The 17,936-nt window shown below is 45.4% G+C and overlaps 1 protein-coding gene and 1 long non-coding RNA gene across 3 annotated transcripts in view; one reads left to right on the top strand and one right to left on the bottom strand.

The window, feature by feature from the left end:
- LOC143785806 (uncharacterized) overlaps positions 1-7,737 on the bottom strand; it is a 73,402-nt gene extending 65,665 nt beyond the window's left edge. The window contains exon 1 of the long non-coding RNA XR_013218089.1: positions 7,662-7,737. This is a non-coding gene — a long non-coding RNA (uncharacterized LOC143785806). The remainder of the gene's footprint in view (positions 1-7,661) is intronic.
- A 137-nt stretch (positions 7,738-7,874) lies between these two features.
- The window catches only part of YBEY (ybeY metalloendoribonuclease), a 28,394-nt gene continuing 18,332 nt past the window's right edge, over positions 7,875-17,936 (top strand). The window contains exon 1 of one of the 2 annotated variants that reach the window (XM_077272414.1): positions 7,875-7,961. In XM_077272414.1, the coding sequence (XP_077128529.1) occupies positions 7,960-7,961 (2 nt within the window). In that variant the 5' untranslated portion in view covers positions 7,875-7,959. The remainder of the gene's footprint in view (positions 7,962-17,936) is intronic. The other variant, XM_077272416.1, reaches the window with a different exon arrangement.

The raw sequence follows: 17,936 nt of genomic DNA, 5'->3' as shown, positions 1-17,936 counted from the left end.
CGGCTACCCTTAGAGAACATGATTCAGTTATGTTGTCCGGAGATCACAGTTATAAACGGTATATTGGCGACCGGAAAAAAAAGTGTGATTTTCCATTTAATTTCTCTCTTCTGAAGTGATCACACATACGAGAAGAAATAGGGTCCCCCAATGTACCTTATGTACCAGATCATTGTCCCCCGGCCCCCCTCCTTCCTCCAACAGAAAGAAAATGGCGGGCGCATACACAGTGCGCCCGCCAAGATCTGCCTGCCTGCACCCGGCAACCGATGAGAATTATCTCATTTGCTGCTGGGTTTTGATCACTGTGATAGACCCTATCACAGTGATCAAAACCCCCAATATTTAGTAAATCTGGCAGCACTTGGGCTGTCCCTCTCTCTTCTCTCCTTGTAGTTGTTCTGGGAGAGAAGAGAGCTAGACTAAAGTTCAAGCTGCCCTGTCAGAATTGAAAAAATAATTTCTGCATCAAAAAACATCCAATTACCCACCCACGTTCTCCGTAATCCCCACAACCCCATTGTCAGGGGATGTATTTAAAAAAATATTTTCTATAATTGTTTTTTTTATATATATAATTTTTTTGCGGTTAGGGTTACACATATCAGGGTTAGCATTACACTACTAGGGTTAGAGTTAGCAAGAAAAAAATACTAGTGTTAGATTAGCACCTTCGGATATAGAGATTCCAGCAATAGTTTCTTTAAAAAAAAAAATTACAATTTATTGACACGATTAAAAATATACATCAAAAGAAAAAATATGAAGACTAAAAAAGGGTGGGAATAAACCTCCAACAAGGGGATGTGTTTCATAACCAGTAAAGCTGTGCCCCCCATGCACTTTAATATAAAGTTCAGATCACGGACAGCAGTCCAATGCTCACACTCATATTAATGTTCCCATAATGGCAATCTCATGCTCAGAATAAATGTAAATAAACCTAACTTTGTCTACAGAAACAAATCCCTTTTTCAGAAGTGGTTTAATGTACACCCCACTTAGTGCAAGGAATACTTAGTATCAAAAGGGCATTTAATGTAGACAAAATATTCTAAAATACATTAGAAATAATATCTATATTGAGTATTAAATTGCAGTAATGTTGGGGAATGGTGCATTTTATATAGTACATTACCCAATAAACAAACAGAAGATAATGGTACCGATCTAAACATTGGTGTATGCCGTGAAAGGGTAGTGTCATAGGGCAGCGACCGGTGACTCATCACAGTGTTTTCCCGGCGCATCACGCGCTCGCTTCCTGCCTCATTTGGTAAATTGAACTTCCGTAGTGGCGCTCAGTAAACCGCATGTGGAACGCATGCGGGTCACCTGATGTGGCGTCACTGGAAGTTCTGAGGAAGGGAGAGCGCGTGTGCGCACAACAAGTGATGGTACCTGAAGAAAAAATCTCGCGCATGCGCGCTTAATGCAAGGGACTCCGTGCACAAGCGAAAAGCAATCACCCATGGCATGCACTTGAAATGCCAGGTAAACGCCCTACTCATTTTTTACTTAGCACCACTGATTTAACATGCCTTTGTTGTTGTAATTTAATAATCAATATAGATGTTATTTCTAATGTATTTTGGAATATTGTCTACATCAAATACCCTTTTGATACTACGTATTATTCCTTGCACTAAGCGTGGTGTACATTAAACCACTTCTGAAAAATGGATTTGTTTCTGTAGACAAAACAAGGTTTATTTACATTTATTCTGACCATGAAATTGCCATTATGGGAACATTAATGTGAGTGTGAGCATTGGACTGCTGTCCGTGATTTGATTTTTATCTTAAAATGCATGGGGGGCACAGCTTTACTGGTTATGAAACACATCCCCTTGTTGGAGGTTTATTCCCACCCTGTTTTTTAGCCTTTCTCCCTACTTTTTTCTTTTGATGTATATTTTTAATCATGTGTCAATAAATTGCAATTTTTTTAAATAAATTATTGCCGGAATCTCTCTATATCCGAAGGCGGTAAATGGTCGTTATTTAGGATTAGTGTGAATTGTAATTTGGAGTGTCTAGCACCTTAAATTATGTGTTTTGGACCCTATTGTTGAATTAGTCAGATTAGGGTTAGTTTTTCATTAGCCAGGCAAATATAAAAATGGCCCGCAGAACATTCAGCGCAGAGCAAACATACAGCCAACTTTGCTCCAGCAGTGAAACCGAATCTGCCTCTGAAGCAGAGCAGTTTTCAGGCAGTGACAATGACTCTTCCTCCACAGGATCCCACAGCCTGATGGTAGCGGAGTCGTTCATTACTGCTAAAGCATCAGAGGCAGGACCAAGTACTGCAGTCCCCCCAACGCTCTGGTATAATGATTCTTCATTTTCCCCTCAAATTCCTCCTTTTTCTACAGCCCCTGGAATAAGACTAGATGTCACCAACTTTACTTCCATTATTGTTTTCCAAATTTTCATTAGCCCAGAAGTCCTAGAATTAATTGACCACCAAACAAACTTGTATGCCCAACAATACATCTCCCGAAAACCCACTGCCTTTCATTTCCGTTCCCAGATCTCCACAAATGTCCCACAAATAAAAAAAAATTAGGCCTTATCCTGATTATGGGTTTAGTAAAAAAAACACATTCCGCTCCTACTGGGCAACTAAAGCTGTCCACAGCACACCCGTATTTGCAGCGGTCATGTCCCAAGTCCATTATGAAGCCCTGGTGAGAATCCTCCACTTCAGTGACAATTCCCAAGCCCCCCCCCCAAAAAAAAAAAAATGACTCCAACTATGATCGGCTAAGTAGAGACCCCTAATTTCTCTAATACAAAATTAATTTGTACATTCCTATACCCCAGAGAAAAATGTGGCGGTCGACGAGTCTTTGATGTGCTACAAGGGCCATCTGTCATTCCGCCAATTGATCCCTTCCAAGCGAGGCAAATATGGCATAAAAATGTAAAAAACTTGTGAGAGCTCATCAGGGTACACTTCCACCTTCCTAATTTATGAAGGTAGGAACCTACCGCCAAGTCAACCCCCTAAACTGCCCCCAGACATCTGGCATCCCTGGCAAAATTGCCTTGGAGCTAATGACGCCCTTTCTTCATCAAGGGTACCACGTCTACACAGGCAATTATTACAAATACATTATTATATTTCAAATACAGGGGCCTGTGGGACAGTCAGGAAAAACAGAGTGGGGTTTCCGTCAAGAGTTTGCGTCCAGACGTTTGGAGAGGGGGGCGTCATTCTCACTCGCAAGTGACCAACTTCTTGCAGTGAAGTGGAATGACAGGAAGGACGTCTACGCTGCCCACACTGCATGCGGACACCACTGTGACGGTCAGAAACAAGGGCGCCATCAGGGACAAGGAAAAAAAGGTCTGCGTCACATACTATAATAAATACATGGGAGGCATTGAATTGTCAGACCAGGTTCTGCAACCATACCCGGTGGAGAAGACGACGGCCTGGTACAAAAAGGTGGCAATCTATCATATCCAAGCTGCCACATACAACAGCTTTGTATAAAACGTCCCAAGGACCGCTTACATTCCTCCCAATTTCAGGAAAAAAATTGTAGAGGGCCTCATGATTGAGTCGATGTCACAGGGGGAAGCCTTCGACTCTTAAGATGCCCGTAGACTTGCAGAGCGCCATTAGCCTCGCCCTGTCCCTAGCACTCCCACCCAAAGGTATCCTCAAAAAAGATGCCGGGTTTGTAGGAAGCATGGCAGACAGAGTGCTTCCCAGTACTATTTTTTGTAGGAAGCATGGCAGACGGAGGGATTCCCAGTACTATTGCCCCACATGCCCATCCCAACCAGGCCTTTGCATCTCCCCGTTTTGAGACCTACCACACTTCTTACAATTATTAGGGGGGTTTTTTTCAATTTCAATTCAAGCTACAGAAAGACCTGGAATCAGCAGGTCACCAACACCCTCACTAATATGGGCACTACACTCACCCCACACACATGTAAATCGAAAACACAAAATGATGGAATCACTTTTTTTTTTACTCGTTTTTATATCACTATTAATTCCACACTGCATATCAGGCATCAGCTGTTTTCTTGCATTTACAGTATTAATAAAGATGATTAAGTGTAAATTAATCTTATCTGTACTTCAACATGACGCAAGAGAAAAATACAACTTATCCACAAAAGGATAAATAGGGATACGGAAAATGACGTAACTGTGAGAAAATAAAGGAAAAACACGTCTTAGAACAGTGATGGCGAACCTATGACACGCGTGTCAGTGCTGACACGCGTAGTCATTTTCAGTGACACGCGACCACCGGCCGCGGCCCCATAGAAATTGCATCCTTAAATTGCATGGCAAGGCGTTCCGATTTTTTATCGGATCGGATGCCATGCAGGAGGCCTGTAGGCCGAAACAACAGAGCTCCGGCGCAGAGCGTCTAGGCCTGGGACTTCCGGTAGACCCGGCGCAGCTCCCGGAAGTCCCAGGCCTAGACGCTCTGCACCGGAGCTCTGTTGTTTGGGCGGCAGGAGCATGAGGTCGGCGGCGGGACAGGAAGGCTGGCTGCACAGCGGAGGGGGCAGCCTGCTGCAGAGCACGGCCTGTGGAGAGCACGGAGCAGAGCCGTGGAGAGCTGCTCATCGCGCTTCACTCTCCGTCACCGCAGCCAGCAATGCATGGCCTCCCAGTGGCAGGAGGAAGCAGGCGGACTCTGGCCACGGCTCACGCTCCCAACCCCCTCCCGGGGGGGAAACACACACACACTTGAGCCATTACTGACGGAGCTACGTGTGCTCTGAGGAAGCGATCCCAGGCCAGTTCAGAGGAAAAGAAGTGAACAAAAATCCTCAGAGGAGCTCATCACACGCTATGTATGGAGGGCACCTGCCATTGTCGCACACTGCCCCTGGTGCCGCCACTAGAATGACTGGGGGTATTGTAGAGTACACCAAGGGCCGGAGGGAGAAAATCACAGTACTTTCACTAATGTCCTGGACAGTCACAGGACACTTATAATTATAAGCTAGTGATTAGCATCTGCCCTGCACCCCAGCATCAGTGTACAGGAGGGACCCATCATCTGCCCTGCACCCCAGCATCAGTGTACAGGTGGGACCCAACATCTGCCCTGCACCCCAGCATCAGTGTACCGGTGGGACCCATCATCTGCCCTGCACCCCAGCATCAGTGTACAGGTGGGACCCATCATCTGCCCTGCACCCCAGCATCAGTGTACAGGTGGGACCCAACATCTGCCCTGCACCCCAGCATCAGTGTACAGGAGGGACCCATCATCTGCCCTGCACCCCAGCATTAGTGTACAGGGGAGACCCATCATCTGCCCTGCACCCCAGCATCAGTGTACAGGGGGGACCCATCATCTGCCCTGCACCCCAGCATTAGTGTACAGGGGAGACCCATCATCTTAGTTCACGGCACCCCACACAAGTTAAATAATAGCAAGACCAACAAAAGAAACCATCTGACAGATGAACAAAGAAGTCACTAAGCAAGTAAGTTAATTATAATTATACATATTTGTTATTTAAACTATACATGTCGCAAAATTATGGTTTTTTTATCAAGGTGACACACCACCCAAGTTATGTTCGGTTTTTTGGCGAATTTTGACACACCAAGCTCAAAAGGTTGCCCATCACTGTCTTAGAATATCCTAAAAACTTCAAAAATGTTAATTCCAAAATAGAGATTCAGAGTTGTGTGATCAGTAATATCTGATGATAAAACTCAGTAGATCATGGAAGAGAATTATATATACATATACTTGAACGAAAAAAATTGGTCCGAGTTTCATCATTGATATTTTATATCAGTTTGGTCGCGTGTCAATTTTTATCATCAAAGTTTGTCAGAGTCTTATTAGTTGTTCTCAGATAAGAAAGCAGAAAAAGTTCATCAGTCAATGAAGAACGGACTCTGCACAGATGACATCTGAGTGCTGACTGATGATTTCTTCCTGGAGCTATAGGCTTGCCCCAATTTACTTCCAACACTTGGATCACTATCGGACAGGTCTCCACGATTTTGCGCGGACCCCTCGGGCAGACGTGTGAATAGCCCCGTTAACTATTAGGGTATATGCACAAGCTTGAGTAACATTTCTGAACCATTTCTGCATCTCGTGGCCGAAACAACACAGCTGTAAAAACGTGTTTGCCCTGCATTTGACTGAAAAGAGTGAAGTCAATGGTGAAAGACGCTGGGTAAAAACGCACAGAAAACTGACATGAAGATTACTTTCAGCACCAAATCTGCAACACAGACTCAATGTGTGCATGACGTCAGGTTTCTCATTCACTTTGCTAAAACCCTGTTTTGCTTCAGGTTTTGTCACAAATCCGCAACATTTGCACACAGTCCTATAGGTACGAGTGACATTTGCCAAAAACATGAAGTCGTAAAAGAAAACCTGACGTGTGAACAAGTCCTTAGGTGTAAGCAGTAATACCCAACTGCCTGCTCATATACATGTAAGGTATATACACAGGGCGTGTACACATGGACTGCTGCCGTGGACACACGATTTACTGCAGGTTTCTGGAGGATTAGCCTCATGACATACGTGCGCTGCCTCAGCAAAGGCAGAATAAATGTAGTTGTTTTTCTTTTTGCGCCTTAAAATGCAAGTTTTTCCCTCTTTTTCCTGTGGTCACTAATACGCCGTTTTTATTTTGCATTACGGCGCTGTAAGATCATGTTTCTGCCTCGTCTGTTTTTAATTAGATCTTTTTAATACTGTGGTTTTCAGATCCTTTATGGAGCTCTCCGTGGCGTTTTCTCTCCTCCCAACTATAAACTTATTGTAGTTTTATCATTTTTCTGCTTTGTTGCATTTTTTTAATGAAATTTACATATAATGTGCTGATTTTTCCATCTTTTGCGCTCAATTATTTTCTCTCATCGCTTCCTTCGCTCTTGGAGGATCTCTGTATTATTTAGTAAGGCTATGTGCACACGTTAAGGATTTGCCTTAGGAATTTCTGGTGCAGATTCTGCATGTCTTGGCAGAAAACGCTGCGAATTTGTCACTTTTTTTTTGCGGTTTTGCGGCATTTTTTTTTTTGCGGTTTTCAGCGTGTTTTACCCCTGCGGATTTCTATAATGGAATGGGTACAAAAATGCTGCAGATCCATACAAAAGTGACATGCTGCTTCTTTTAATCGGCAGCATTTCCGCACGGAATTTTCCGCACCATGAGCACAGCATTTTTTTTTCCTCATTGATTGACATTGTACGATCTGCAGCGTTTCTGCATGGTAAAAAAATGCTGCGGATCCACAGAGAATCCACAACGTGTGCACATAGCCTTTAGTGTTTGGGTGCCGTCATTTGCTGTCGCTATTGATCATTTACGATCACTTTTTGTCCGCTCTGCGGCATGTTTCCCACTCATCTCTGCAGTTTCCTCATTTATAACAGCACATTAGTGAGGTTTTTTTAGGGGATTTTCTTCTCAAATTAATTCAGATTCTGTGCTTTTCTGCTAGAGTAAGTTCTGAGCTAACACTACAGATTTCATGACATTTCAGCGTCTATATAATAGTTCTCAGACACCGCTCTGACTTTCTTCACAGGAACCATCATGTGAGGTAATTTTACCTCATGGAATCACTAAATCCCTAGAACATATTCCCACTAACGGCATTTACAGCAAGGAGTGCTGTCTGCTAACTACCATAGCTTCGCTGTGTAATGGTGTCACAGACAAGTTTCCTGCCCTCACAGCTCACACAACCTCCTCTCCACATCGCACGTGTTATAAAATGGCGCCGGCGCCGTCGCATCGCTCCTTTTATACCACAGTGGACAGAGCGTCATCGCAGAGATATCCAGCGACACCTGGTGGTGGGAGGACGGATTGCTAGATAATATTACACAGTGTGCTACAGGACCTTCCGTGACGTCATGCCCATGTGACCAGGCTCGTATGTGGCTGCTGTTGGTGCTATAGGACCTTCCTTGACGTCACGCCCATGTGAGTATATACTGCGCGGTCCTCCTGGTGTAAGGGCTCCTCCTCCTCCAGCTGTGAAGTCTTGTGTGCAGAAACATTGTATAAATAAAGTTGTGTGAGACTTCAGTGTGTGTGGATGCAGCAGAGCGGAGTTTGCTGTTTGGCACATGTACAAGTGACTGAGTGGTTATAGCCAGGCTGTGTTTGCCGTGTAGCAGAGCCGAGTTTTCCGTGTAGCAAAGCCTAGTTTGCCGTGTAGCAGGGCCGAGTTTCCCGTGTAGCAGAGCCGAGTTTGCCGTGCAGCAGAGCCGAGTTTGCCGTGCAGCAGAGCCGAGTTTGCCGTGCAGCAGAGCCGAGTTTGCCGTGCAGCAGAGCCGAGTTTGCCGTGCAGCAGAGCCGGGTTTTCCGTGCAGCAGAGCCGGGTTTTCCGTGCAGCAGAGCCGAGTTTTCCGTGCAGCAGAGCCGGGTTTTCCGTGCAGCAGAGCCGAGTTTGCCGTGCAGCAGAGCCGAGTTTGCCGTGCAGCATAGCCGAGTTTGCCGTGCAGCAGAGCCGAGTTTGCCGTGCAGCAGAGCCGGGTTTTCCGTGCAGCAAAGCCGAGTTTTCCGTGTAGCAGAGCCGAGTTTGCCGTGCAGCAGAGCCGAGTTTGCCGTGCAGCAGAGCCGAGTTTGCCGTGCAGCAGAGCCGAGTTTGCCGTGCAGCAGAGCCGAGTTTTCCGTGCAGCAAAGCCGAGTTTTCCGTGTAGCAGAGCCGAGTTTGCCGTGCAGCAAAGCCGAGTTTTCCGTGTAGCAGAGCCGAGTTTGCCGTGCAGCGGTTACATGATCATTAGACTTATGAGGCTGTGGGAGATAATAAAGTAATAAAGTGTTTTACAATGGGGAAAAGGTTTTTTATTTTCTACTTTTTCTATTTTTTTGGTCATCTTTTAATATCAGTAAATTTTCTTCATATTTTTTCCATTTTTTTCTGGTTGCGTCGTTTTCTTGTTTCATTTTTTAACCCCTTTACCCCCAAGGGTGGTTTGCATGTTAATGACCGGGCCAATTTTTACAATTCTGACCACTGTCCATTTATGACGGGTGGGGAACCTCCGGCCCCAGGGCCATTTACAGCCCTCAATGACCTTTTATCAGGCCCCCGGGCAGATTCTCCTGGACCACATTCTTGGGCAGGGAGCTGTATTTTGATTGCCACCAGCTCATTCATTTCTCCTTGCTCTGTTAGCACACACACAGTGATCACTACTGAACCCTGAAGGGCATGCAATGAAGGATTAGGTCCTGACACCAGTGCCAGAGTCAGGATGTACGTTGTGGGCGGAGTTTGTACGGCCAGCACCGAAAACGCAACAGATCAAAAAAAGGACCATGTCAATTCTTTTTGCAGATCGGCAGCATTTCTGCTCCCATTGACTTCCATTTATTTAGTCAAAACCGCAGGATTAGGCCGGTTTCACACGTCAGTGGCTCCGGTACGTGTGGTGACAGTTTCCTCACGTACCGGACGACACATGTAGACACATTGAAATCAATGCATCTGTGCAGATGTCATTGATTTTTTGCGGACCGTGTCTCCGTGTGCCAAACACGGAGACATGTCAGTGTTCGTGGGAGCGCATGTATTACACGGACCCATTAAAGTCAATGATCTGCAGTAATCCATGTAATAACGAGTGTCCCACAACGATCTCCCGTGGCGAGCTGTCACATCGGAAGATGCGACTGCTCTCAGGGGCTCCAGGATACAATGGTGGAAGGTATCCTTCCGCACTGTATCCCTCCGCCGCTATGGGTACAGTATACTACATACTGTCACTTGCGGCCCAGCTGCGTGGGAAAATTCTCACGCAGCAGTGCCGTAAAGTGAGAGCAATGAACTCATTGAACCCTCAGTTATAGCACTGCAAGAGCCATTGTCTCCTGTCAGTGTGTCACTAGAGGCCTATAGAGCGGTGACATCTCCTGATGTCACTGTTCTATAGGGGAGATCGTCATGGGACACTCATTATTAATTGGACTGCGTCGAACAGGAAGTACACAGTTGGTTTATTACTTTTAATTTTTTGCAGGTGATTGATGGCTTCGGGGAATTAGGCGTGGTTGTAAGTATGGTGAAATTAAGAATACTAAAATACTTTATTCTGGCAGTGTCTTTTTTTAACTCTTTCACTACTGTAGGATTAATAATGGATAGGTGTCTTATTGGCGCCTCTCCATTACTAACCCGGCTTAATGTCACATTACAATACAAAGGAAGGTGACATTAACCCCTTATTACCCCATATGCCACCGCTACAGGGCAGTGGGAAGAGAGGGGCTAAGTGCCGGAATTGACGCATCTTACAGATGCGCCATTTCTGGGGCAGCTGGGAGCTGGTATTTGTAGCAGGGGGGGCAATATGCATGGTCCCTTCCTAGATTATGAATATCAGCCCGCAGCTATCTGTATACCCTTTTCTGGCTATTAATTATAGGGGGACCCCACATCATTTTTTTGGGGGGGTCCCCCTATTTTACCAGCCAGTAAAGGCTAAATATACAGCTGCGGGCTGATATTCATAGCCTGGGAAGCTCCATACGTGTTAACCCCTTCCTAGGCTACAAACATTGGCCCCCAGTTGCTGGCTTTCCCACACTGGACTTGAAAATTGCGCTGGAGCCCATGCAATTTTTTTCAGATTAAACCGATATTGCGTTTAAGGCCGGGGTCACACTTGTGATAAACTCGCACCTCAATACCCGGCATTGCAGCCGGCACTCGGGACCGGAGTGTGCGGCTGCATATATTTCTATGCATCTGAACACTCCGGTCCCGATTTGCGGCGGCAGTGCCGAGCATTGAGGTGAGACTCGGGCGAGTTTCTCGCAAGTGTGACCCCGGCTAATGCAGAATTTGTGTGTGTGTCTTTATTTAACTCTTTATGTACCATTTTGCTATGTTTATCACTAAACATCTATCTTTCTGTGTGTGTAAACATTATTCTTCAATGCAGTATGTAAATGAAGAGGTTGGACAAGAAATGACATCACAATTCTTTTTTTTTGTTCAATAATAGACCTTTATTTAGCTTTCAAAAACGCATACAAATCCACACAAAAAAAACGCACCAAAAATGCTCTGAGTTTTAGCTGTGTTTTCTGGCAAGAGATGCAGATTCTGTGCGGAAAAATCCGCAGGCAAATCTGCAACGTGTGCACATAGCCTTAATCAGAGAGTGGTGTCACACAAAATACTTAATAAATAACATTTCCCACATGTCTACCGTATTTTTCGGACTATAAGACGCACCGGACCATAAGGCGCACCCCAAATTTGGGGTGAAAATTGCAGAAAAAAAGATTTTTTATAAGATGGGGGTCCGTCTTATTGTCCGAATTTACAGTATCTTACCTGAGGGCTGGCGGTGGCAGCGCTCCATTACTGACTGGGCAGTGACACGCATGACCACAAGCTGGCAGTGACAGCGCTCCATTACTGACTGGGCAGTGACACACATGACCACAGGCTGGCAGTGACGGCGCTCCAGTACTGGCTGGGCAGTGACACACATGAGCACAGGCTGGCAGTGACAGCGCTCCATTACTGACTGGGCAGTGACACACATGACCACAAGCTGGCAGTGACAGCGCTCCATTACTGACTGGGCAGTGACACACATGACCACAGGCTGGCAGTGACAGCGCTCCAGTACTGGCTGGGCAGTGACACACATGAGCACAGGCTGGCAGTGACAGCGCTCCAGTACTGGCTGGGCAGTGACACGCATGACCACAAGCTGGCAGTGACAGCGCTCCATTACTGACTGGGCAGTGACACACATGACCACAGGCTGGCAGTGACAGCGCTCCAGTACTGGCTGGGCAGTGACACACATGACCACAGGCTGGCAGTGACAGCGCTCCAGTACTGGCTGGGCAGTGACACACATGACCACAGGCTGGCAGTGACAGCGCTCCAGTACTGGCTGGGCAGTGACACACATGAGCACAGGCTGGCAGTGACAGCGCTCCAGTACTGGCTGGGCAGTGACACGCATGACTACAGGCTGGCAGTGACAGCGCTCCATTACTGACTGGGCCGCTGTTTACCATCTCGACCGAAACTAGCATTGCGGCCTGCTGCCGAGCGCCTCACACGCAGCCTCCATGTTGGCCGCGCCGCCTGTGTGTATGCGCGGCTGCGGTGTGCGGCGTATAACCAGGCAGCAGTGAAATAAAAGCTCAGAGCAACAGTAACTGTGTATTGCATCAAGGCTCGGCCATGGCTCTCCACATGAGGGTGCAGAAGCCCCATACCATACGCGTCCAGCACAACCGCTCACCGCACAGGCACATGACAGCTCACATCGTACTCACTTTTTCCACTGCTTTTTTCACTGCCGCGGCCCAGTGACCCACCCCCGCATTGTGCTCCCCCCCCCCACGCCACTGCGTGAGAGGGGTCCCTTTCCCCGGTGAGGTGATGCAGCAGCCCGGTAAGCAGCAGAGCCGGGTGAATCCTGTAGTAATCGGTGGTGGCGGCCATCTTCCTGAGGCCGCGCGTGCGCAGATGGAGCGCTCTGCTTCCCGGGGCTTCAGGAAAATGGCCACCGCGATCTCCATCTGCGCACGCGCGGCCTCCCGCGGCCATTTTCCTGAAGCCCCGGAAAACAGAGCGCTCCATCTGCGCACGCGCGGCCTCAGGAAGATGGCCGCCACCACCGATAACTACAGGATTCACCCGGCTCTGCTGCTTACCGGGCTGCTGCATCATCTCACCGGTGAAAGAGACCCCGCTCACTGCGCCTCCTCATCCCAGCACCTCTGCCGCCACACCTCTGCCACCGCACCTCTGCCGCCTCGGTAAGCCTGCATTGCGACTATTAGACGCCCCCCCCATTTTTCCCCCTTTTTTGGGGGGGAAAGTGCGTCTTGTAGTCCGAAAAATACGGTACTTTACATCAGCACAATTTAGGAACCAAAATGTTTTTTTGTTAGGAAGTTATAAGAGATAAAAGTTGACCAGCAATTTCTCATTTTTACACCACCATTTTTTTTTAGGGACCACGTCACATTTAAAGTCACTTTGAGGGGTCTATATGATAGAAAATACCCAAAAGTAAAAAAGTGACACCATTCTAAAAACTGCACCCCTCAAGGAGCGCAAAACCACATTCAAGAAGTTTATTAACCCTTCAGGTGTTTCACAGGAATATTTTGAATGTTTTAAAAAAATGAACATTTAACTTTTTTTCACAAAAAATTTGTTTTATTTTACCAAGGGTAACAGGAGAAATTGGACCTCAAAAGTTGCTGTGCAATTTGTCCTGAGTACGTTGATACCCCATATGTGGGGGTAAACCACTGTTTGGGCGCACGGCAGAGCTCGGAAGGGAAGGAGCGCCATTTTACTTTTTCAATGTAGAATTGGCTGGAATTGAGATAGGACGCCATGCCGCATTTGGAGAGCCCCTGGTGTGCCTAAACAGTGGAAACCCCCCACAAGTGACCCCATTTTGGAAAGTAGACCCCCTAAGGAACTTATCTAGATGTATGGTCAGCACTTTGAACCCCCAAGTGCTTCATACAAGTTTATAACGTAGAGCCATAAAAACAAAAAATCATATTGTTTCCACAAAAATGATCTTTTCACCTCCAATTTTTTATTTTCTCAAGGTTAACAGGAGAAATTGGATCCCAGGAGTTATTGGGCAATTTCTCCTGAGTACGCTGATACCCCCTATGTGTGGGGATAAACCACTGTTTGGGCTCTTGGCGGAACACAAAAAGGAAGGAGCGCCAGATTTTACTGTTATGTTTTGCAGGTGCCATGACCATGACCCACTGGGAGAGCCCATGAGGAGCTAAAACATCAGAACCCCCCATAAGTGACCCCATTTTACCAACTACACCTCTCAATGAATTTATCTAGCGGTGCAGTGATCATATTGACACCATGGGTGTGCCACAGAATTTTATACCATTGGGCAGTGAGGACAAAATAACTGCATTTTTACCACCAAAATTTTGTTTCAGCCAAATATTTTATAAATGGGTAAAATGGCAACAAAATTTGTCCCACAATTTCTAGTGAACGTTGCAATACCCCATGTGTGGCTGTACACTACTGCTTAGCCATGCAGAGATGCCTGTTCAAGTGAATGGGTCTGTGCACATGTCAGTGTGTTTCCACAGACCGTGTGTCCGTGGGCAAAACACGCTGACATGTCCATTTTTTAATGTCAGAACGGGCCATAAAACGTCCCGCACACGTGCATACACATAACATACATGGATGTCATCAATGTGACACGCATCGGCACTAGGAAAGAAGCGTTACAGTAAACGCTGTTCCCCGGCGCTGGGTGCTGAACACGGCTCTTTTCATTCTTCCCTGCTCTGCCGGAGATCTGCACGAGCAGGGGAGATTGATGAGAGTTACATTTAAGTAATAAAAGAGGCAACAGTAATTTAAAAAAAATGGCGTGGGTTCCCCCCTATTTTTGATAACCAGCCAGACACAACTCACAGCTGGGGGCTGCAACCCACAGCTCTCAGCTTCAGCAAGGTTGGTTATCAAGAATAGAGGGGTCCCCACGCTGTTTTTTTTTAAATTATTTATATAAATAATTTTTAAAATGGCATGAGGTCCCCCTGTTTTTGACAACCAGCCTTGATAAAGCTCACAGCTGGGAACTGGTATTCTGAGGCTGGTAAGGGGCCATGGATATTGACCCCTCCAACCTAAAAACAGCAGCCCACAGCTGCCCAGAAAAGGCACATCTATTACATGCACCAATTCTGGCGCTGTGCCCTGCTCTTCCCACTTGCCCTGTAGCGGTGGCAAGTCGGGTAATATTTGTGGGGGGTTGATGTCACCTTTCAGGTGACATCAAGCTCACAGCTTAGTAATGGACACCTATCCATTACTAAGCCTATACTTATATGGTAAATAAGACACAGCCGGAATACAGTCCTTTATTTGAAAAAATGTCACAGACTCCTTTATTAATCTCAATTAAACCATACTTACTGCATTGCCTAATTCCACTGAAGCCCTCGATCTCCTGTAATAAAAATGAAATAAAAAAGCAACAATATACCCATACCTGTCCAGCTTTGTGTCCCACGCAGTAATCTATGTCTGGGAGGATATACAGTTTTCAACCTGGACGGTGCTAAGATGCCACCGTCTCGGCCGAAAACCACTGGTGAATCAGCTGCTGGGAACGCAGCGTCAGTAACCACAGGTGACGTCATAGAGGTCACCTTCGGTCACTGAGCTCCGTTCCCAGTCTGGCTGCGCTGCGATCAGATCCCTGCTAGCACAGTGAGCGCACATGGTGCTAGCGGGGATCTCACCGAAGTCGACGCAGCGTCAGTATTCAAGGGTGACGTCATAGAGGTTACCTTCGGTCACTGGTTGTCAAAAATGGGGGGGACCAAATAAGTAAAAAAAAAAAAAAAAAAAACAGTGTGGGGACCCCTCTATTCTTGATAACCAGCCTTGCTGAAGCTGAAAGCTGAGGGTTGCAGCACACAGCTGTGAGTTTTGTCTGGCTGGTTATCAAAAATAGGGGGGAACCCACGCAGTGTTATTTTTTTTAAATTACCGTAATTATTTACAGCGCAGGAGCGGCAGATGAATACACCAAACGCTGCTCCTGCTGTCACTGATATTAGCTGCAGCAGGGGTGGGATCATGGGAGTAATAGTCCCAGATTCAGCTGCCACCTGCTGTCTCTTTTATTACTTAAATATAACTCTCATCTTTCTCCTCTGCTCACGCTGATCGCCGGCAGAGCAGGGGAGAAGGATGAGAACCGTGTTCAGCACCCGGCACCGGGGAACAGCGCTTACTGTAATACTTCTTCCCTGGCGCCAGTCCTTGTGGTATTGATGCAGCACACGCATGCCACACGTGTGCCGCAAGTATTACACACGTGGACACTGACATCTCCGGTACCGGAAATATCAGGACGTGTGAAAGAGACGTTATAGTGGGGTTTTATAGCGGATTTTTATATTTGGCAGCTGTCACACGCTAAAATACGCTTTTTATTGCAAAAAGCTTCTCCACATTTTGAGAGCTATAATTTTTCCATATTTTGGTCCACAGAGTCATGTGAGGTCTTGTTTTTTGCGGGGCGAACTGACTTTTTATTGGTAACATTCTCGGGCACGTGACATTTTTTGATCGCTTTCTATTCCGATTTTTGAAGGTAGAATGAGCAAAAACCAGCTATTCATGAATTTCCTTTTTTGGGAGGTGTTGATACCGTTCCACGTTTGGTAACATTTATAAAACAGTTTTATTCTTCGGGTCAGTATGATTACAGCGATAACTCATTTATATAATTTTTTTATGTTTTGGCGCTTTTATATAATCAAAACTATTTTATAGAAAAAAAATTTGCGTCGCTTTATTCTGAGGACTATAACTTTATTTCTTCGCTGATGGAGCTATATGGGGGCTTATTTTTTGCGGGACAAGATGACATTTTCAGTGGTCCCATGGGAATTTATATCCATCTTTTTGATCGCGTGTTATTCCACTTTTAGTTCGGCGGTATGATGATAAAGCGTTTTTTTTTTATGGTGTTCACTAAAGGGGTTAAGTATTTGGACAGTTTTATAGGTTGGGTCATTGCGGATGCGGCGATATCAAATATGTGTATTTTTTATTGTTTCGATTTTTTCATTCAAATATTTATTTAGTGATAAAATATATATTGATTTTTTTATTATTAGTTTTGATTTTTTTTTTTTTATATATATTTTTACAATTACATTTTTTTTCCAACTTTTTTACTTTGTCCCACTATGGGACAATCATTTTTTGCAGGCTGATCGCTTCTATAGCATGTAGATAAAGCGCATGATCATCAAGTTTCCTCGCTCTGGTCTCCCTCGTCAAAGCTGAAGCGAAACGCGCGTTGGGCGGTGCGGGCTTATCATTAGGGTATGTTTGACCATGGTAACATTTCATATGATTATGTTTGGTGCACCTTATAATTATTAGGTCTCATTTGTTTATTTATTCCCCTCATTTATGTTCATTGTGAATGGGATGTTATGGTATTTATTTGAGGGCCTATTATTTAGTTATATATTTTTAATAAATGCACAGTGTTCACTTTAAATTGGGTACTTACCCCATATATGCACTTTATATTGAATCATGAACACGTAGTGCAATATAATTCATTTGGTACACCTGTAGTATTAATTTGGATACATGCACAACGTTCATTTTATTTTTTATTCTCTATCTTGTTATATGTAATATAATATGAAATGAGAACAGTGCAATGAAATGAAATATACCTCAACTTTAATTAATGTACTTTTTTACGTTGAGATTTATATGTCCATGGTATGATTTTTGTTTACCCTAGAAATTTATTGTTTTATATGATTTACTATACCCTTTAATGATCTGCACTCTATTGCCACCTGGTGGTCCTTTCTTTTATTGTAATATTGTTATCATTATGTCTATAACTAGATGGTGGCCCGATTCTAACGCATTGGATATTCTAGAATATGCATGTCCACGTAGTATATTGCCCAGCGACGTAGTATATTGCCCAGTCATGTAGTATATTGCCCAGCGACGTAGTATATTGCCCAGTCACGTAGTATATTGCCCAGCGACGTAGTATATTGCCCAGCCATGTAGTATATTGCCCAGTCACGTAGTATATTGCCCAGCGATGTAGTATATTGCCCAGCCATGTAGTATATTGCCCAGCGACGTAGTATATTGCCCAGCCACGTAGTATATTGCCCAGCCACGTAGTATATTGCCCAGTGACGTAGTATATTGCCCAGCCATGTAGTATATTGCCCAGTCATGTAGTATATTGCCCAGTCATGTAGTATATTGGCCAGCCATGTAGTATATTGCCCAGCCATGTAGTATATTGCCCAGCGATGTAGTATATTGCCCACCCACGTAGTATATTGCCCAGCGACGTAGTATATTGCCCAGCCATGTAGTATATTGCCCAGCCATGT

This window comes from Ranitomeya variabilis, chromosome 7, assembly GCF_051348905.1.
Source record: "Ranitomeya variabilis isolate aRanVar5 chromosome 7, aRanVar5.hap1, whole genome shotgun sequence".
NCBI lineage: Eukaryota > Metazoa > Chordata > Amphibia > Anura > Dendrobatidae > Ranitomeya > Ranitomeya variabilis.
The sequence above is the reverse complement of the archived record's forward strand: the minus strand, read 5'-3'. Positions and strand labels throughout refer to the sequence as shown.